The sequence below is a fragment of the Eurytemora carolleeae genome, unplaced genomic scaffold, assembly GCF_000591075.1.
Source record: "Eurytemora carolleeae unplaced genomic scaffold, Eaff_2.0 scaffold189, whole genome shotgun sequence".
Taxonomy (NCBI): Eukaryota; Metazoa; Arthropoda; class Copepoda; order Calanoida; family Temoridae; genus Eurytemora; species Eurytemora carolleeae.
Genome location: NW_019396111.1, coordinates 178,212 through 201,134, shown reverse-complemented (window position 1 = coordinate 201,134; position 22,923 = coordinate 178,212). Strand labels below are relative to the sequence as shown.

The 22,923-nt window shown below is 34.9% G+C and overlaps 1 protein-coding gene across 3 annotated transcripts in view; it reads right to left on the bottom strand.

Annotated features, from left to right (window-relative positions):
• Nucleotides 1–8,647: 8,647 nt before the first annotated feature.
• LOC111695233 (uncharacterized) overlaps nt 8,648–22,923 on the bottom strand; it is a 39,884-nt gene continuing 25,608 nt past the window's right edge. The window contains exons 10-15 of one of the 3 annotated variants that reach the window (XM_023464461.1): nt 22,408–22,501; nt 22,268–22,331; nt 17,829–17,988; nt 17,323–17,460; nt 13,406–14,505; nt 8,648–9,959 (exon numbers count right to left, since the gene is read on the bottom strand). In XM_023464461.1, coding sequence (XP_023320229.1) covers nt 9,916–9,959; nt 13,406–14,505; nt 17,323–17,460; nt 17,829–17,988; nt 22,268–22,331; nt 22,408–22,501 — 1,600 coding nt within the window. In that variant the 3' untranslated portion in view covers nt 8,648–9,915. The other 2 variants (XR_002763817.1, XM_023464462.1) reach the window with 2 other exon arrangements.

Genomic DNA, 22,923 nt, shown 5'->3' with positions numbered 1-22,923 from the left:
AAGCTTTGACTACATTATGCTAATAAAATTCTCTGATAAAAGATATTGTTCGGAACGATTTATCTAAACAATTTAATAATTTTTTTTCAAAACAATGCTTATATCAGTACATAGGGTTTAATCATAAAATACGATTTGTGGAACCCCTCCTAGCATTTTCGTACAATAGTGATGAAAGAAATTAGTGTACTTCTGCATGGAAGTAACGCGAGAAAAGCAATTTATTTTACTAAAAATGCTTTTGGGAAAAAGGCTGAAAAAAGTATTGAAATTCGAGTGAATATGAATTATCCACCTTAAATACTTTTATCTCTATTTAAGCGGTTAAGTTTTACATTAAGATAATTAACTTTTTTAATCCGGAAAATAAAGATTTGTTGTTTGTTTACTTTTAGCATCATGTTTTCTTATACTTAGAATATTTCGAAACTAAATGTAGCTAAATCATATAACAGAACTTTAATTAAAAGTTTACATAAAAGACATCCCATGCAGGGGAAGATGCCTTCCGGAGGCAAGATTGTCCGAAAACCGTACTGCACTATAAGTACGCCACAGTTGAAAACCTTGGTTAGTTTGTTGGTTCAGGGTGAGCAAATTATTTAATTGGCTCACCCTGATTAATATTTTGTGTGTTGAATTCTTAAACTGTTTTACAATGAAATTTTTGACAAATTTGACTGAGTATTGCATCTTGAAAGTCTAATGATTATTCAATTACTGACTCATTATACTAAATCCAAATCACTTATTAACCAACGTGATATTTCAAGATGCAATACTCAGTCAAATTTGTCAAAAATTTCATTGTAAACCAGTTTAAGAATTCAACACACAGTATTAATCTTAAGTAGAATTGAAAAAATGGTTTGAGTTGTGCTTTTTTGCGTGACGCAGCTGTATTTTTTAAAATCACACTTTAAAGGCCCTAAATGGGCCATACCAGGGCTCAAAACTAAAAATTGAACTGCTTTGTTGCCTGTGGCAAAATTTAACTTTTAAACTGAACATACTCGCTCCAGAGATGGAAGGTTGGACCATGATGCAACAAAATGATGTTGATCTTTTGAACCGATTCAAATTATCTCCGCAAAGGAATTGAGTTTTTGCCACAAACTATGATTTCCTAATCCCTGTATCTATGCAGCTCACATATCGTAGACCTTTGACATTTTAAATAATAAATTCTGTTAGATCGAATAGACTAAGTTAGAAATATCAAAGGTTGCAAAGGTAAAGGATTAGAAAATTAGAGTATATGGCAAAAAAAAGTTAATGAATCAATTAGAATGTATATGTCTAAAACTAAGTTCTTAATTTATGAATGCAACAAATTCTTGTTGCCTCCGATATTTATTTCTAAAACAAATTAAGCCTCATCTTTTCCTGTTTTTATTATACTGCAATACAATACTCTAGAAAGCTACTTTATCAATTATTCCTCATGATGCATTCATTTTATCATATTATGACAGGAAGAACACTTTCTCAACACTATACTAGACAAATAATAATAAATAATATAAGAAATACAAATATCATGAATGAATATGTAAATATGTATATATTGTAAAATATTTGAGTAAAGTATCTAAATATATAAAGTTGTAATCTCTGTTTGTCTGTTTGTTTGTTTGTCCGACCATAACACATGAACCCCTGGACCAATTTGCCTCAATTTTGATTGAGGAACTCGGGAGACCGATGGAAATGTTCTTAGCCTGGTTTGGAAATTCTAAATTGAGTGGGTCGACTTTAATAGCGAAAATTTAGTTTCCAGATTAGAATGGGGGTCATGATTTTTCCCTGATATTTAAGGATGATTTTCTATCCTTGTTTAAACTCTTGCTTTCCCCATAGGGGTTTTAACTTTAACCATTTCCCCTTTAGAGAAAAAATTCATTTTTCATTGTTACTTGAATCTCCAGGTCATGATTTATCTCTGATCCTTGAGGATCATTTTCTATCTTTTTTTCAAACTCTTGTTTATGATTAATGGCGTGATCCTAGAGGATTACCCGTCGGGATCATTCTGTCCCTAATTATTCCACGAAAATGATGGAAGGTGAGGAGGTCTCTGTCCTCCGCCCTGTCTCTGCTTTACATCTCCAGGTTCACTAGCTTGGCCAACGTCTTGCTATTTCTGACCTTAATAAAGATATCGTTATTGTTGAACATGTACATAGATGGAGAACGTAATAATACTGGAAATAAAAAATCATTGTTGCTCTTTTATTTAAATTGCAAACACTAATTGGTATCCACTTTCCTTGCTTTGCAGGGAGTATTATCAAATTTTTGACTTTTGCAATTAAAAGTTTTTTCTCCCCAATGGCATGAATCCCCCCTTCTTTTCCCTTTCTATTGTCGTCTTTGTTATCAGTCCATAAACTACTCTCCCATCTGTCTCTACTTCCTGCCCTGCTTCCTGGTCTACTTCCTGACCTACTTCCTGACCTACTTTCTACTAGACTGTGTATCCTGACTTGTTGTCAACTAATGACTTATTAATTTTGATACTCCCTGTTTGTTATATCTTTTCCAGAGATGCTGCTCTGGTTCTGGTTGATCCTCTGTAAAAGACTGGTAGAGGTTGTGATCATCCTCAGACTCTTCTTCTTGGTGGTCCTCTTCAGAGGTTTGACTCCTTATCTCTGTAATGTTCCTGCTGTTGCTGTTGTTACCTCCATTGTTGCTTCTGATTGATTCTGTCTTGTTGCTGACACTCTTCTTGCTTTCTCTGCTTCCAGTGTTGCTTCTGATTGATTCAGTTGATAAATAATCATCCTGGTGTTGGCTCCCATGGTTGATGTCTTTGTAGAATTTTGTCAACCAAACTTTGATTGACTTTACATGGTAAATTGATCCTGGAGAGCTCGTCTTCTAACTGTAACATAGCTTCCTTTGGTAGTCTTGGTAACCGAAAAATAGGATTTAAGGTCTCGTTCTCCCATTTTTTTCGCGAGTCTGAGTTTGCTTATATAAGATTTATACTCTCTAGGATTGGGAACATCTATTTCCTTTCTTTTCACTTGAGCTTGATTCACGATTTCTGTGATCTGTAGGAGTCCGGACCACTTCAGATGCAGCTTTGGAATAAGACTTGAACTGGGATCTTATCCAGACATGATCTTGTCTGTGCATCAGGTCAATGATCCTGTCCAGCTCCTCCTTCAAGGTGTGTGGCGTCATCTTTGAATTTTGGCAGCAAGGAAAGGTTAGGCAGGTTTGTCTCCCTCTCTAAAAATAAACTTAATTCTGGGACTGCACAATGTAGAATAATGTTGTGTAGCGTTATATGCAAAAATTAAAAATTAAAAGTGGGTAAACTTTTTTCCCAATCATTCACCCCATTAGCTTTCTTAGCTTTTAACAAGGACTACAAAGTTTTTTGAACTGATGATTATAGGGGGTGCCCACTTTAATGCTCTTTAAAATAATCATCATAGAAACAATTACAGAGTTTTTAAACTTGAGTCCCACGTCAGTCCTGATTTTTGTCGGAGTCCCATACAAGGCTATCCAATGAGTCAGGATTGCTGTGGAGACTGTCTTTGCTAACTAATTAGGAATAGGGTTGTTTGGCCCCTGAGAAGTTACTGTTTACTTTCAGAGGCCGTTCCTTCCATAAACTACATTGGTCGACAACTTGACGTCGTCTATTTTGGTCGTGAAATGTACGGAGAAATATCTATCTATCAGATAAGAATTTAGCACGAGACATCTAGCGGCCAACATATCGTCCCCCAAAGTACGTGAAATACACGACCTCTGCAACCTGAACAATTCGAGTTAGTATTTATCTTTCCAGGAAGGGTTTAGGAACTCTACTGTAGTTTACTTTATCTGGTTACTCTTTATATGGGGCGTAGGAGATTGCTTACTTAGAGGTCCTATCGTTTTTGTCCTGTAGATTAGTTTATTGCTAATTCACTGCTTAAGTTCATTTAGAGGATGTTGCAGCAGCAGAAACGTAGGTAATGGCTTTGAATGAAACACTTTTTGTGTATTTAGTAAACATTCTAAATTTTTTAGCCATTCGCAAATATTTACACACTGGTTGAGACATACTCTATTTTGTAATGATAATTAACGTCTAATTTTTGCACTTTAAAGTTTTGTAAATTCAGTGAATATTATGAAATGCACCTTGAGGTTTAGTAATTTATAATCATGTTTAGGTTGAACCTTTCTACACTACCCATGTTATAGTGGATAGGAGTGTATGGGTCAGACAACTAGTTGAAGACGTTTTCTTCAACACTGTTCGATTCCAGCTTTGGTTCCAAACCTAACCAAAACCAAGTATTAGATGAACTTTGTTCTGAGCACATTCTGTCACCTTATGTTTCTTTTCATATTACGGACAATTTTTACGCCATACATTGATTTGTTACTTTAGTTTTCCAAGATCCTTTGCATATGATGTTTCTAAATCTCTAGAATTGTAGCTCATCTTTTTTTTCTAAATCCGTCCTTCAGATTCGTGGTATATTCGATCAAACTACGATCTATAATGCCCTTCTAATAACTTTAATTCTGAGCTTCAATTATCATCCTGATTAATCCTTAACATTCAACTTAACCTCCATAAACCTCATATTTAATCCTACATATTTACCCCAGTTTCTGATTGTGTATATACTCCCCAATCATTTAAATTCTCTGTGGATCACTATCTGTGGAGTTGTACACTTGATGAGATCTCCTGTTCTGAAGAGATCTCCTGCTTTAATGATATCTCTTGCTCTGATAAGACCTTCTGTTCTTCTGAGATCTTCTGCTTTGATGAAATCTCCTGTTATGAGATCTCCTACTTTGATGAGATCTCCTGTTCTGAAGAGATCTCCTGTTCTGAAGAGATCTCCTGTTCTGAAGAGATCTCCTGTTCTGAAGAGATCTCCTGTTCAGAAGAGATCTCCTGCTTTAATGATATCTCTTGCTCTGATAAGTCCTTCTGTTCTTCTGAGATCTTCTGCTTTGATGAATTCTCCTGTTATGAGATCTCCTACTTTGATGAGATCTCCTGTTCTGATGAGATCTCCTGTTCTGATGAGATCTCCTGCTTTAATAATATCTTTTGCTCTGATAAGACCTTCTGTTCTTCTGAGATCTCCTGCTTTGATGAAATCTCCTGTTCTGATGAGATCTCCTGCTTTAATGATATCTNAAATTTACCCTGAATATAATCTCCTGTTATAAATTTACCCTGAATATAATCTCCTGTTATAAATTTACCCTGAATATAATCTCCTGTTATAAATTTACCCTGAATATAATCTCCTGTTATAAATTTACCCTGAATATAATCTCCTGTTATAAATTTACCCTGAATATAATCTCCTGTTATAAATTTACCCTGAATATAATCTCCTGTTATAAATTTACCCTGAATATAATCTCCTGTTATAAATTTACCCTGAATATAATCTCCTGTTATAAATTTACCCTGAATATAATCTCCTGTTATAAATTTACCCTGAATATAATCTCCTGTTATAAATTTTCCAACACTATACAGCTGTGCCCTTAAATATAATATATAAACTTCAATTCTATACTAACTTCACCTAATGTGGTCATCACATTGGGTTGTCAGTCGCCCTGTTTGCCGATTGCAATCGCAACGGATCCCCCCCCCCCATCCTAGATGATTGCAAAAAAACTAAGAATTTTCGGGCCATATACAAAACCATTCTTACCTAGCTGTATGACCGATGTTTACAGCACCTTCAAAGAAGGAGGTCGCTGCTGCAGGCTCTGGACCACATGTTAACACGCCGGTCTCCTCTGCCAGCTCCAGGTGCATCGCTGTGATCTTCTTTAGTGGCCCAAAGTGTGCCCTGGTCGTATGACCTCTGAGGCTACACTTGGTACAAACCAGTTTCTCTCGAGGAACTCTGCACTCCAATGAAAATCACTTGGTTTTGACATTATTTGACAGAGTTATTTCAAATTTTTTTGCTTTTTGTTTGTCAAATATTCAGAAATAGATGAAAAATAGGGTCTTTTTTACACCTTTCTTCAGATCCATCCTGTAGTAGTTAAAGTAAATTTTTTTTAAAAACTTAATTCCATTCTATTCAAAAATGTTTTGTCAGTTTAGAAATTTCCTAAAATTTATTTATTGACATATTTAGAGGAATATGTGTAAGGTATTCACCAAATAAACCATATTTAAAGGGAGTGTTTGCGAAAAATGAAAGGGGTTATAGGCTTACGGCGAAAAATTATCGCTTCTGATCGTTACTAATCTTACTTCTATCTATCGAAAAAAAATTGTTAAAAATGACTTATACTGAAGAACGTAGCGTCCATACAAATTCAAAACTGAAAACGCCGAAATAGTTGGCCGCCAAATGTCTCTGCTCTCGATGCTTTGATGATTACACGAGGCAGAGACGCCTAGCGGAAAAAGTGCATTGTATATAAAACAAATAACAAATATTATGAAATATTAACTATATATATGAAAGCATCGAAAAATAACTGATGACTTTATGTTGTAATATCTGAATGATTTGTTGGATTTTAAAATTGATTAGTTTACGATACGAGTCGTATATTTTTTTTTCTGAATTTGTATGGACGCTACGCTCTTCAGTTTAAGTTTTTAACAATTTTCTTCTTACAGACGCAACAGATAGAAGTAAGATTAGTAGTGATCAATAGCGATTATATTCGTAGTAAGCCTATAACCCCTTTCATTTTTCGCGAAAACTTTAAAAACGGGTTTCGGTCTAATTTTATTTTCTCCCCTTGCTTGGCCATCTGAGTATTCTTTTTCAGGGCATCCTTTCACCTACNCCTCCTCCTCCTTCATCCTTTCTTTTTAACTAAACTTTTCTTCGTTTTTTTTTGGAATTTTCTTCTTTACTTTGTACTTACAGGTTGTTTAGAATACCAGACAAACAAATAAAGAAATCCTCTTCCTTTCAACTCTTAGATCTAAGGACCTTGTTTTTGTTTACAATTTCAATTCCAATGAAATTGATGCATTATTCAAATTTTTACAATTACCGACTGATAGCTTTGACAGAGATGATTATTTGAAGTTGTAAATATTACAGATCATATATGTGATAAAATGTATTGGTAGTGAAATTGAAAAGCTTAAAGGGACTGTAAGCGTAGTGACCTTCCATGCAAAGATAGCAATGACCGATTTACAACGGTACCATTAAAACCTTAATCTGACTCGAAAAATGTTTAATCCTGTGAATTTCTACATTCTTTCTTATTAGCAAGAAATTGCAAATTCGCTTTTACAAAGAAACCACAAATGAAAATAAACAGTTTTAATAAAGATAAATACTTGAGCTTTTATGGGAACTGTTGTAAATAGGACATTTTTGCATATTGGGTCACTAGAAATTATAGTCAGTTAACTGTTCCGTTCTTTTGTTTAACCTAAGTATTGAAATTAAATCGATTTGACATTTTTAATTAAAAAATTCGAAAGTATTCTTTTGGTCAACCGGCCACACTCAGCTTTGGGTTATTCAAAGAATATTTTTAGGCCGTTAGTGGACTTGGTTTGAAGTGTTCCCATTAGTAGGAGTCCCATCAGTAGAGCTTCTATCAGTAGGATTCCCATCAGTAGAATTTCTATCAGTAGGATTCCCATTAGTAGGATTCCCATTAGTAGGATTCCCATCAGTAGGATTCCCATCAGTAGAATTTCTATAAGTAGGATTCCTATCAGTAGGATTCCCATCAGCAGGATTCCCATCAGCTAGATTCACATCAGTTTGATTATCTTCAGTAAGATTTCCATCAGTAGATTTTTATCAGTAGGATTCTCATCAGTAGGATTCCCATCAGCAGGATTCCCATCAGTAGGATTCCCCTCAGTAGAATTCCCATCAGTAGAATTTCTATCAGTAGAATTCCCATCAGTAGAATTTCTATAAGTAGAATTCCCATTAGTAGGATTCCCATCAGTAGGATTACCATCAGTAGGATTCCCATCAGTAGAATTTCTATCAGTAGAATTCCCATTAGTAGAATTTCTATCAGTAGGATTCCCATAAGTAGGATTCCCATCAGTAGGATTCCCATCATGTTCTATATATGCATTCAGTCGTACAGTCCAGTCTGGACTACCCAGTTTAAAGTCGACCCAGCAATTTTAAACATTGCCACCCTATTTCTATTAGGACCCCATAGATGGGATGTCACAAAGGGGGGTTCGACTTCATAAGTAGGATTCCCATCAGTAGGATTCCCATCATGTTCTATATATGCATTCAGACGTACAGTCCAGTCTGGACTACCCAGTTTAAAGTCGACCCAGCAATTTTAAACATTGCCACCCTATTTCTATTAGGACCCCATAGATGGGATGTCACAAAGGGGGGTTCGACTTCATACTCTGAAACTAAGCTTGCCTCTCCGTCATTTTAAACAATTTCTTCTCATCGAAAATATGATTAAAATGATTTATTTTAGTCCCAAAATTGTCTTAATTTAGAATTAAAACATTTTTATAATTCAGATTAAACTTGACTGTAGTAAAACAAGGAGGATTTAGGTAATACATTCCTCCAGCTAATTTTGAATAAAAACAAGATTGGTTTTCAATTTACTTGAAAATTGGGAGAAAAACTAAGAAATTAATTTTTTAACTGATTCAGCAGCAGTATTTAAAACTTTAAAGTATTTTTTATTAGTACATTTTACTAATTATTTTTATTTTTATAAAATACCAGCTCAAGTGCCGGGCGTTGTCCGTGAAATTGTTTAAAATCGAATTTTGATAAAAAATTTTAAGAAATGAACTTTTGATTAAAAGAAATTCGAATTTTTGAGAAAAAAATGTTTGATAGGTTACTCCCCAGGGACCCATTGGTTCCCTCAAAAAATGTCAGCCCATTCGGTCCAGCCGTTTGGCCAGCCATAGCTAACATAAATACATGATCGAAGAGCTTTATCATATAAATATATTTTAATAAATTTTTCAAGCCCAAGCTCGGCAAACTTTGTCTGTAAACGTAATTTCAAGCGACTTTCCATTCATAGTGTGGAATGTAAGATTCACAACGGCACCCCTACAAGGTTTATGTATTCAAAACTAGATTTTTTTCTGGCTGAAATTTGAGAATTTTCAACACATGGTTGACTTGAGGAGACAATGAATGAAATTGCCAACATTTCACACTTTTATGAATATTTTACAAATATTTTATGAATATTTCATGGATATTCCATGGATAGGAAAACAACGAGTTCTTCCTCATTAATACTTTGAGAAAGATCTAAAGAGCATCGGTGTGAATCATCCCTGCCAATCTATACAGGAACCTTACTTTAAATTGCATCTTTAAGAATCGCTAAAACTTCTATGAATAAACATTTTTGATAATTATATTTTAGTTTCAGGGGAGTGCAAATTATGGGAAAAGCTAAAGTATTTGCACGCAATAAACAAGGGCATATACAAACTTGACTTTTAATTGAAAAATTCTTACGTTTTAAAAATGTTCTAAATTTTTTTACTAGATTAGTATAACTTGCTGCAATTTATATTCAATTTTTCTAAATGAAATTTTTAGTTATTATCGATTAAGATAAAAAGCATTCTTGCTAGAAATTTTGGATGTTTCCCCATGTGACTTTGGATTTTCCACAATGAGTAACCAAACATTCTTGCTCAAAACCATCTTACGGATCTAAAAACAGGGTAAAGTGCTCTCTGGCTAGGATTTTTGGTAAATTACTCTTGGAAAAATGACTTTGAGAAAAAAGTTTTTATAAAATATTTTCTTCTGCTATATCAGATATATCTGATCAACAATATCTGATCAACCATCAGATTATAGTTAGATTATCAACAATATCTGATCAACCATCAGATTATAGTTAGATTATCGACAATATCTGATCAACCATCAGATTTTCACATTTTTATATAATTTAATTCCTCTTAATAATAATACTCTCCGTCTCATCTTCGAACCCTGAAAGGAAAAAACAAATTATCCTTTTTTCTAAAATTTGATTTTGAAGTCTTATCAGTATTCCGTCAGCCATTTCATTTTCCATTTCTCTGTACTTTTATACGATTATTCTTTAGAACAGAGAACTTTAATAAATGATTAATTGATTTTAAAAAATAGTGTTTACTATTTTGAAAAAGTGGTTGTGCTTAATCTGACATAATGTATGTAAGTGCAAAAAAAGCATAAAACCTAATACATTAGCAAAAAGAGGGTGGGGATCGATATACATGTAAAAAATGTACTTTTCAAAATTGTTCTAAACATAAAAAAATTATTTTAAAAATAATCCAAATTGACGAAAGATACAAAAATAAAGTTTATCTTTTACAATCTTCTTATTTTTAATCTAAGCCAAGATTTTTTTTAGTCTCAAATTTCCTTAATTTTTCTTTAGTCCAATCTTAATTTTGATTTATTATTTTCTCAAAAATAGCTTTTTACTCTCAGGGTTGAATTCATTTCAAAAGGAGGGGGGGGGGGATATANCGGGAGGCTATAGTCGCGGAAAGGGGGGGGTATGTAATTTTACCATAACACACTAAATTAGTCTTTACTCTTATTTTTAATTTTTGAATAAAAAATAGACAATAAAATCAATACATAAAAAAGAGTCCAAACTATCGAAAAATTATATATGCTAAAAAATGAAAATAGTAGATTTTTTATTTAAAAATTAAACAAAATAATCAATAAGTCACTAGTTTTATATTATTGTATACTGTCGACCGTTAAAAGAACTAATAAGAGAATATAAATTTATATGGTGGTTAATGCTAAAACCATATTTTTTGCAAAACCTTTTTCTTTTAACAACTTTCTGTTTTGTTTTATCAAACTAAGGAATTGAGTTTTAGTCACAAATTCTGATTTTCTTATTCCTATATCTTTGCATTTCAATGCCGGAAACCATAGATATTTAAAACTATGAAATATTTTAGATAAAATAATGATAGTTTTAAATATCAAAGATTTACACCATCAAGTTGCAATTTGTGGCAAAAACTCAGTTCCTTTATAAGAAGTGTAAAAGAACCGAAAATTTGCCACAGCTCTAACCTTTTAAGTCCGATATGTTTGTAATCTGATTGTGTAAACCCTTGATATTCAAACGTTGACTATTTGATCTGACAAAATAGGAATTAGAAAATAAGATTTGTGACATTTCGCCTGAGGACTAAAGATTTAGATTTTCAGTTTAAAAAAAATTTAAAAACAATCTCGTCTTTAAAGTAAAACCAAACATGCAAAATCAAGATATTTATTAAGAAAATTCTACTGTATAACTAAATCATTTTTATTTTTAAAGATGTTAAATTTTACATAATTTTGCTTATTGTATAATGTATATATCCTTGCTTAGTAAATTGTACTTCCTTGCTGCCATAAAGATCAAAAACATAATAATTTTTATGAATAAATATTTATTGAGCGATTTTCTGCGTCTACTTGTAATAAAGAAATGTACATGCTTTAAACATTCAGATTTAGTTCTCCGTTATTACAATATCTTAAATTTTGAAGAAAAAATATCACATCTTAAATTTGACAGCGTCATTTGTTTATTTTTGATAATTAGTTTATAAATACTTGATAATTCTAGAAATATTCATATTTTTGCACATGAATAAAAAAGTTTTCACAATAGTTTACATATTTTAATTATTGTTAGAAATTATTTTAAATTTTGGATGATTTAAATTTTTTTGCTCTGAGCATGCATCTTTTCAAACATGCAATATTGCAATGTAGATGATCAATATATATATATATAAATATGGGTATCTTTACAGTAAGAAAAAGCTCAGGGTATTGGCGTGCTAGACGCATTATGAAAAAATTGGGTTGAAAAAAGCAATGCATCAACTATCTCTCCCACAAGAGCAAATATGTATCTAACAAACTAATCTTTACAGAAATCCAGATCAGGGGTTCATCTTACAACACACTTTCTTTCCTTTCTGCATCACCTTATACATCCTTCCTGTTCTACCAACTCATAATTCTTCATGTCTCTATTATCTTAAAACCCTGTACATATACTATCCTCGAGCCCTATCCATATACTATCCCGGAGCCCTATTCATATACTATCCTGGAGCCCTATACATATGCTATCCCGGAGCCCTATCCATATACTATCCCGGAGCCCTGTACATATACTATCCCGGAGCCCTATTCATTATGCTATCCTGGAGCCCTATTCATATACTATCCTGGAGCCCTGTATATATACTATCCTGGAGCCCTATATATATACTATCCTGGAGCCCTGTTCATATGCTATCCCGGAGCCCTGTACATATACTATCCCAGAGCCCTATTCATATACTACCCTGGAGCCCTATATATACTATCCCAAAGCCCTATTCATATACTATCCCGGAGCCCTGTACATATACTATCCCGGAGCCCTATATATACTACCCTGGAGCCCTCTATATACTATCCTGAACCCCTATTCATATACTATCCTGGAGCCCTTTTCAAATACTATCCGGGAGCCCTTTTCATATACTATCCTGGAGCCCTCTATATACTATCCCGGAGCCCTATTCATATGCTATCCTGGAGCCCTTTTTAAATACTATCCGAGAGCCCTTTTCATATACTATCCTGGAGCCCTGTACATATACTATACCGAAGCCCTTTACATTTATTATTCTGGAGCCACATACCTCTACGATCCTGTAACCCTAAACCTCTACTGTCTTGTCACCCTAAAACTCTGGTATCCTGTAACCCTGTACCTCTGCTAACATGTAACCCTATATATATGCACTTGTAATCCTATACCTCTGCTATCCTGGAATCCTGTACCTTTGGTATCCTTTAACTCTGTAAACCTCCGGAACTCTGTACCTCTTTTTACCTGCGACCCTGTACCTCTGCTATCCTGTAACCCTGTACCTCTGCTATCCTGTAACCCTGTACCTCTGCTATCCTGTAACCCTGTTATCAGTCCTATAACCCTATATCACTGCTACCTTGTAACTTTGTACCTCTGCTACCCTTTAACCTCTGGTATCCTGTAACCCTGTACCTCTGGTATCCTGTAACCCTGTACCTCTGGTATCGATCCTATAACCCTAAATCACTGCTACCTTGTAACTTTATACCTCTGCTACTCTTTGACCCTATACCTCTGCTATCCTGTAACCCAGTACCTCTGGTATCGATCCTATAACCCCATATCACTGCTACCTTGTAACTTTGTACCTCTGCTACCCTGTAACCCTATACCTGTGCTACCCTGAAACTCCTATCCTCCATAACTTTACTTTTCTGTAGTCCCTATACTCCTTTATCTCTACAATCCTGAGGTTCTTATCTCTGATGATCTTGAACCCCTAACTCTGATTGCTATCCATAAAATTCTCCAACGTAGTGAAGACTGTTATAGGTACCTTTATGCTGCTGTGCAATTCTGTTCTTATTTGCTGCTCTCCGTCTCATTGCTATATCTAGCTTGATAAGAGCTTGATCGTAAGTAGGTGGAGGATGAATAACTGCGCTGTATTCAGGTGGGCCAACGCTAGCGGAAGACGAGGATGAGTGGGAGTGTGTGCTAGCTTGTGATGCTGACTCGATATTATTAACCATCAGATTTTGGTTGTGATGAGGTGGGTTTGGAGCACTGTGAGTTGAGTGGAATGAGGTTGTGGATTCTTGTCTCTGGAAAGTATGAAATGAACGTGATGCCTCCAGATGTTTAGTCGGATGCATCAGCAACCTCTGATGCTGATTTGTGTAGTGAGTGTTCAAATGAGACGAGGAATGACTTTGCATGCTACCCTGAAGAAACCCCCTACGCATACCCCTGCTGTTGTTGCATCCTGCAGGATGCATTCCTTCACACTTTCCAATCTGGGGATGGAGAGGGGACTCCTGTAAGCTTCCATCACTCTTGTATCCGTTCCTGCTGTGCGATCTAGATTCTAACGGTTCCTGACTTCTCAGCGCTTGCTCCTGTCTTGTCCAGTCTCCTTTATCTTCCTCGTCCACACTGTATCCTCTCTGGCTGTGCTGACTACCCCCTGAATCATCATGCTGGGATCCCATGCACTGAAGCTGTATTTCTATTTCATGTTCTGGATCGCTTCTGTATCCGCCCCTGCTGCTGCTCCGGCTTGCAACCTGTTCTCGATTGACTGGAATATCCCGGTTATAGTCATGAGCTCTTATTTGGGTTTTCATCTGATCTCCGTTAGCCTGGAGTCGGCGAGTGGTCAGCCTATCCTGCTCGTATTTACTGGGTTGTTTAGCAGGACTGGAGTATCTAGCTCTATGCTTGACACGTTCTCCGTCACTCTTGTATCCAGCTCCATCACTCTTATACCCATCTCCGTCGGATTTGTATCCATCTGATTTATATCCATCTGATTTGTATCCATCCATGTTTGTAACTGCATGTTTTCCTTCATGTTTCCTTCTTTCTCCATGTCTTGTTGCGTAGCAATGTCTCTCCTTCCCACGGAAAGTAGAGAATGTAGAGTTGTACAAAGACCTGGAATAACAAGTATATAAAACAAAACTTTAAACAGAACATCTGGCTCAAATCAACAAGAAACTATTCACTGTAAAAACATTCTTGCACAAGGAACATAGAAATCACATGGACAGAAGACATACAGTAGGGGGCCTCACTTACTGTCTTCTAGACAAGGAGAAATATTAACAAAAACAAAAAGGAAAAAGGGGGGTCAAAGGAATACTAGAAGGAGGATAGTAGAGCGGGGAGGACCTCCCCGGGAGATTAGGGGGTACAGTACAGGATAGTGGAGTACGGAGGATAGTAGAGCAGGAAGGTTAGGAGGTACAGTTTACAGGATAGTAGACTAGGGAGAATAGGGGTTACAGGATAGTAGATTATGGAGGAAAGGGGTAATAGTAGAGTAGGGAGGACAAGGGGCACAGGATAGTAGAGTAGGGAGGATAGGGGTTACAGGATAGTAGAGTAGGGAGGATAGGGGTTACAGGACAGTAGTGTAGGGAGGATATGGGTTACAGGATAGTAGAGTAGGGAGGAAATGGGTTACAGGATAGTAGAGTAGGGAGGATAGGGGTTACTGGATAGTAGAGTAGAAAGGATATGGGTTACAGGATAGTAGAGTAGGGAGGATAAGGGTTACAGGATAGTAGAATAAGGAGGATAGAGGGTACAGAATAGTAGAGTAGGGAGGATAGTGGTTACGGATAGTAAAGTAGGGAGAACATGGGTTACAGGATAGTAGAGTAGGGAGGATAGGGGTTAAAGTATAGTAGAGTTTAGATGATAAGGGGTAGTAGAGAAAAAGTGGATATAAAAACATTCTAGGAACTATCTAGAATCTCTAAAAATATTTAAATTTAAAATTAATTTCCTGAAAATGACAATAATAAAAAAATCTGAACAATAACAAACCACGAAATGGCCCAGAAGGGAAATTGGATGAAGGCTTAGAGCCAGAGCAGAATATTAAATAAAAAAATTTAAACCATTTAATCCAAAAATTATGTTTTTCTCCTGTTACACCCCTGAAAATCAGAAACTTTTGGGTAAGATACTTTTAACCCTTAATTCAATATCTTCAACGCAACTTTTAAATTTAAGAGTTTTACCATCAGATGAAAATTTACTGGTTCTGTTTTAATCCTTACTTCATTGCCCGAGCTTGGAAAATCTTATTTTTTATTGGTCGAGAAAGGTTATATTCTGGATACAAATTCTTAACTAAATATTTCATGATTATTTCCTCGTTTAAATGAAAGTGAAATCCCTGAAACTTTGAGTATAGAATGCGGGAAAAGTATTAAATCATGAAACTAATATTGTGATCCAAACTCCCTTCTATCTCGTAATGAAATATGTTTTGTTACAAATTAAACTCAAGATCTATGGCGCTTGTTGCATCAAAACCGTTTGTGTAAACAAAACCAAAGACTAAAAACAAATAAAGAAATATTCACGCAGAAAACAGGTGAAGTGTAGAAATATGAAGAAATACTGAAAGCTAGATGAATGGGAGCAGAGCATGCAAGTATTGGAATTATAGAACATCATGCAGTGTTTCTTCCCTTATTTATTGCCTTCAGTATTCTATGCAAGGAAGGAGATTAAAGGATAGGTAGAGAATAGGTATCCAGGGATAGGTAGAGAATAGGTATCCAGGGAAAGGTAGAGAATAGGTATCCAGGGAAAGGTAGAGAATAGGTATCCAGGGAAAGGTAGAGAATAGGTATCCAGGGAAAAGTAGAGAATAGGTATCCAAGGAAAGGTGTAGAATAGGTATCCAGGGAAAGGTGTAGAATAGGTATCCAGGGAAAGGTGTAGAATAGGTATCCAGGGAAAGGTGGAGAATAGGTATCCAGGGAAAGGTGGAGAATAGGTATCCAGGGAAAGGTGGAGAATAGGTATCCAGGGAAAGGTGTAGAATAGGTATCCAGGGAAAGGTGTAGAATAGGTATCCAGGGAAAGGTGGAGAATAGGTATCCAGGTAAAGGTGGAGAATAGGTATCCACGGAAAGTTAGAGAATAGGTATCCAGCGAGAGGTAGATAATAGGTATCCAGGAAAAGGTAGAGAATAGGTATCCAGGGAAAAGTAGAGAATAGGTATCCAGGGAAAGGTAGAGAATAGGTATCCAGGGAAAGGTAGAGAATAGGTATCCAGGTAAAGGTAGAGAATAGGTATCTAGGGAAAGGTAGAGAATAGGTATCCAGGGAAAGGTAGAGAATAGGTATCCAGGGAAAGGTAGAGAATAGGTATCCAGGGAATAATTTAAACTGGAATAGCAGGTTCAGGATAGGGCTGAGTTTAAAGATCTGAAGAGCAGCATGCAACAGGAATTCGATAATTTAACAATTCTAAGAATGAACATCAAGGAAGGTTTTAAAAATATAAATTTTGAAATAAAGGCTCTAAACTATCATCTAAAAAGGTTCAATAAGTGGCAGAACATCCTAAAGTGGAAGATTAGGATAATCTGTGGTCCTTTTTACTTGCCAGAAGGTGTTGGGCTGGCGGGGGGGGGGGGGGGGCAAGAAAAGGGAAAAAGGCAAAAAAAACATTTAGGAAGGAAAAAAACTATCGAGAGGCTGGGTTTTAAACATTGTGTTGTGATGAAAGTTCTCGTTTAAAATTAGAAAGTATAATGGAAGTGATAGAATAAAGCTTCAAAAAACATGTCCTGGATAAATTTGAAAAATAGTGTCCAATAATTTGTTGGTTAAAACATCAATTATGTATTTGTAAACATGTTTTTTAAGGCATTGCTAGCTCCGGGTTAAATGTACAACTGGACGTGTATATAGGGTAGGCAGGAGAGGGATGAATGATTACTCACTGGTTGTAAATATTAGATACAGATCCTTGTGTATTGTTGGAGGATCCCTGCATGGCAAGCTGAACAGCAGCTAAACTACTGTCTAATGATTTCTGCCGAGGTAAATTTCCCAGTCCGGGAGCTCTGGGAGCACATTTCCTGTCAGGACGGTCATATATAGTTAGGACATAGATACAGACACAAATATTATATCATCATAGACGAAACAATAATTTTACAAACTGCAACAAATTGACAAAATAAAGTTAATTTCGTAGCTTTAAGCCAATAAAAGGGCAAGCAATGCCATCTTTGTAGCTATTTCAGCAATATGAAGTCCGATGGTACATGGTGACATAAAAGTTATTTGACGTTCGTAACATTAATAAAGCTCTAGCTAGACAGCCAATATATCTAACTAGGAATACAGATGATGCAAATTACAGTTTGTGTCTTTGCAAAACTACGTTTATTTGTTAGATCTAGTATACTGTGTGAGTGTATGTACTACAGTTTGTATCTACTACCTGAGAACCCAGGAGTTTGTTGTCTGCTGATTATTGTGATGACCAGCTCCAGCTGTAGCTGCTGGAATACCTGGAACAGACCTACTCAGCTCAGGGTTGTTCTGGAGACTAGCAGACACAGGTCGTGTCGGGGCATCTCCGTAGTACAAGTTCTCTTCACCTGAACAACCATCAGGTACAAGAGAGAAGACGACATATCAATATGTGTCGTTTTTAATCGACATATAGAGTTTAGGGTCATTTTATATGTTGTGCACATTATTATCTGCACTAAACCACAGTGGGTCAAATGGTTTCGGGGATGGAGCGTGGCTAGAACTCTAGAACAAATATTTTCTTTCTTTAAGTTCAGTGTGCATTTTTACGTTAACGTTACGGCATTTCAAACGACACGTTACCGGCTTGTCAGACGCCGTTATGTGTCAGTGCTGGTTCTATACTACCTGTTCTGTGGTCGTTGTGTAGTAAAGTCAAGTGAAAAACCCGTCAGGTATTAATCAGTTTTTATCAAGAATTTGATTACAGTGCTACAAATAGAATATATTATACTATATAATTATATTATATTAATTTAAGAATAAGACTGTAAAAAAGAACTGAAACTCTTTGAGTGAGACGATTCCCAGGTTAAATGAAGTCCTGCATTGAATATAGACTTTTAATGACTTAAAAAAATAATTTTGAAAGAAATAGGTGTACAGTTGCAAGGAATTTTGAATATAAGAAAATTGACAGTATAAATTACGTACAGTCGTCTTTGAAATCTTATCCTTTGTGGGCAACCCTGTATACTTAGCTTTCAGGGTGTTTTAGTCCTGTTTTATTACATCATTATAATTATCTTTATTTATCAGCAAGTCCGTCTTCAAAAATATGAAAAAAAATTCGGTTCAACGTTTTTTTTATGTTAATTATATACAAATAAACTTACAGCAAACTAACAGACAAGTCCAATATACAAAGAGTATGTATATATATTGTTTATGTGATATTGAATTGAATACTCTCATGAAAGAATTTATACTCAGATAAATATGAGAAAACTTTTACATTATTAATCTTCCTATTCATTAACTAGAAACTATATGTTACAGTTCTCTAGCCTTCTAGCTCAGCATTCTTTCTAGCTCAGCCATACTTTCTAGCTCAACCATACTTTCTAGCTCAACCATACTTTCTAGCTTAGCCATACTTTCTAGCTAAACCATACTTTCTAGCTCAGCCATACTTTCTAGCTCAACCATACTTTCTAGTTTAGCCATACTTTCTAGCTCAGCCATCCTTTCTAGCTCATCCATCCTTTCTAGCTCAGCCATACTTTCTAGCTCAACCATACTTTCTAGCTCAGCCATACTTTCTAGCTCATCTATCCTTTCTAGCTCATCCATCCTTTCTAGCTCAGCCATACTTTCTAACTCTGCCATACTTTCTAGCTCAACCATACTTTCTAGGTTATCCATCCTTTCTAGCTCATCCATCCTTTCTTGTTAATCCATCCTTTCTAGCTCATCCATCCTTTCTAGCCTATCAACTCTTTCTAGATAATCCTACCTTTCTAAATAATCCATCCTTTCTAGCTCATCCATCCTTTCTTGTTAATCAATCCTTTTAAGCTAATCCATCCTTTCTAGCTCATCCATCCTTTCTAGTTAACCCATTCTTTCTAGCTCATCCATCCTTTCTAGTTAATCCATCTTTTCTAGTTAATCCATCCTTTCTTGTTTATACATCCTTTCTAGCTCATCCATCCTTTCTAGCTCATCCATCCTTTCTAGTTAATCCATCTTTTCTAGTTAATCCATCCTTTCTTGTTTATACATCCTTTCTAGCTCATCCATCCTATCTAGCTTAGCCATACTGTATAGCTAAGCCATACTTTCTAGTTAATCCATCTTTTCTAGTTAATCCATCCTTTCTAGCTTATCGTTCCTAGTTTTTATATACTTTCTTTGTATTGTATCGTTTGTAGCTCATCCATTCTTTCTAGCTCATTCGTCCTTTCTAGCTCATACAACATATCTAGCCTATTAATCCTGTCTAGCCAATCCATCCTTTCTAGGTTATCCATCCTGTCTAGGTTATCGGTCCTAGTTTTTATATATTTTCTTTGTATTGTATATTTTGTAGAGTATATCAACATTCTTCAAGTAAGAAGTCTATAACGATGTACAATATTTCTAGCATTTGCATTTTATACATTCTATATAATATATATATACAATATACAAAGGACTTTTCTATTCTTAATCATTACGTTAAGTAGTATTTCCGTTTTTTTGTCAAAAAGTCTTTGGGCTTCTGCCTCAGGGTAAATGTAAACGGAATACACATAAATCTTGAAAAGACAACATCTAGTGTCCTATCTGTTATCTTAATTAATCTATGCTTGAAAGGATAACGTTGTGAATCGGACATGCCACTCTTAAATTGGGAGTTTTTTGAATTTACGACTTTAGTTCTTTTAATGTTTTAAAATCCAAAAATTCAAATTTAAAAAAAGAACTATTATTTTCCGAAATGTACGTTTCATATCAAAATCAAATTTATCATTTATCTGATTTCCATGTGAGGAGAAGTTTTGACAGTGATGTCTCTTAAAATATAAAATCATTGGATCAGAATAAGATAACAGAACAACGAGAGATGGAAGAACTTGATCGAATAAGGTTGAGGGACAGTTTAAAGATTTAAAAGTAAACTGTTGTTCTGAAAGGGACTATAAGCGTAATTTTAATATACAGGATTTCATACTTGGCAAAGCTTTTAATAGTACCGTTGTGAATTGGGCATTGCCATCTTTGCATGGAAGGTCACTTGAAATTTTAAATCTTAAGACTTGTTAATCAAAAGAATCTAAATATCTGTAAACTAGAGGCATCTACAACCTGTAAAATAAACGTGTGTTTCTTATTCAATAATATTAGGATATATTTGTCTATTTTCCAATAACTAAATATATCCATGGAAGTAAAAATTCAATATAGAATTCTGTGCTGACAAGCTGGAATTGGATAATTTAGATCTTGTTTGAGTCCACCAAACGAAGATGGGGTTAGACTTGGATAAAGTAGGATTAAAGTTTATTTCATCCTTTGTTCATAGGGGGCACAGTCAATGCATAGAGGGAACTCTTATTTACTGTTGATAGGGGAGAAAATATCTGTAGTAGATTGGATTCCTATATATAGGGTATAGACCTTCTTATTCAATATTGGAGTATACGCAGCTGCATTGCAGATACTACCTTCTTAACAGAAAACCTTTTTAATCATTTTACATTTATGATTATATGCTTTCCCTCCGTGATCCTTCTTTTACTTTGGAATAATTCTTTTTAGTTTTTCTTCAATGTTTTTTCTTTAATCCGTCTCCATTGTTGGATGTACAATGTACATACTCTAAATACCTTTTTATACAACTGCACTCACACACATTCTTTTTGTATTATATTTCCAAACCTGAGTCTAAATATTTAACTCGCGGAAATCGACGAGTTAAAATTTAAACACAGAGTTAAAATCTTGAAATCCCGCAATCCCTATTTGCATCATCATCATTCAGCGGTAAGCGGCATTCAACTAATTACAATATATTTAAAAGTAAAAACCTTGATTTAATAAATTTCACGTTTTAGATTAATTAATGTTTGCACGTATAATTTAAAATTTAAAAATCAGCTGATTATCAATAGTTACGTAATAATTCTTTTCTCTGATTGGTTCAGATTTTCCCGGGAAATTCAAATTTAAAATTGAGAAAGTTTAATATTTAAGTAGCTACTCATCATTTTACAGAACTTTTAACCTCGAACTTAAAATTCGCGCATTCTTTAGTTTTAGACTCTGGAAAGTATTGGAAAGGAGTTGATTCTTTGCCACAAACTTTGATTTTTAAATACCTATATCTTTGGAACCAAATGCCGTAAACCTTTGATATTTCAAACTTATATTATTTGATCTAACAGAAGTCATAGTTTGAAATGTAACAGGTCTACGACATTGGAATCCCGAGATATAGGGATTAGAAAATCAGAGTTGGTGGCAAAGGCTCAATTTTTTTGTTATACATTTATTTGATGGTGTTTTAACCAAAACCGTAATCTACATATCTCACGTTTTTTCTCATTCTGAGTTAAAAATTTGAGATCACAAGAAGTGTTCTGCATGTTATTGAACGTTTTTATAACTGTCCTGTGCTTTTGTTTTCACACAAAAAGCAGTGCAGCAAAATTATTTGGCTATCACGCCTGTAAGTTTTTTTTTAATAAAAACACGGTAGTTAATTTGTCTTTGTGTGAAGGCAATCTGATCTAAACATGGAGGATTAAATAGCTAATTAACATTCCTGATTGGTTTAGAGAATCCTATCCTTTAAAACAAGGTTTACTCAAGGATCTCTGAACCCTGAAATATAAATATCTAAATCTAAATAAAACTTACTTCTATCAACCTCTAGGTTAGGAACTGAAGTGCTGGAGCAAATATCCTTGTTCGACAACGAAACCTAAAGAGTGGAGAAAGAAATAAATATATTTATTTTAATTAATTAATTTAATTAGATTTATAAAACTTCTTCACACCTGCTTGTGCATTTCCTCATTCCTAGCAGCAAGTTTCTCATCGTACAAGAAGAACCATGAATGCATATCTTCACTTAATCCCTCGTATGAATACCTAAACATAGATTCACATTCATCTAAAGGATCTGCAAGCTCTAATGCAAAAAATCGATGAAATTTTTTCCAATTTCTCATTTAAAACAAAGCTAAAAAATGAAGGCTATAAAAGAATATTTCCAGGTTGCAAAAAAGTATAACTGAGTTAGGAAGATGAATTAAAAGGCCAAGGTGATGTGACACTTGAAGGTCCATCTAGTTTAGAAAATTTATGCAATTGATCTATGTAGAATATTACATATAAATAGAGAAAGGTTTTAGGTCGCTAAACCATAAGATTATACTCACTTCAACGCAAATGCACCCATTTGTGCTCTTTTGTACTAGTTTGTAATAAGGTTCTTTTTGTACTTAATTGCGCTCATTTGTAATCATTTGTACTCTTCTGAACCATTTACCTGAGCCCGAAATTTAAAAGTG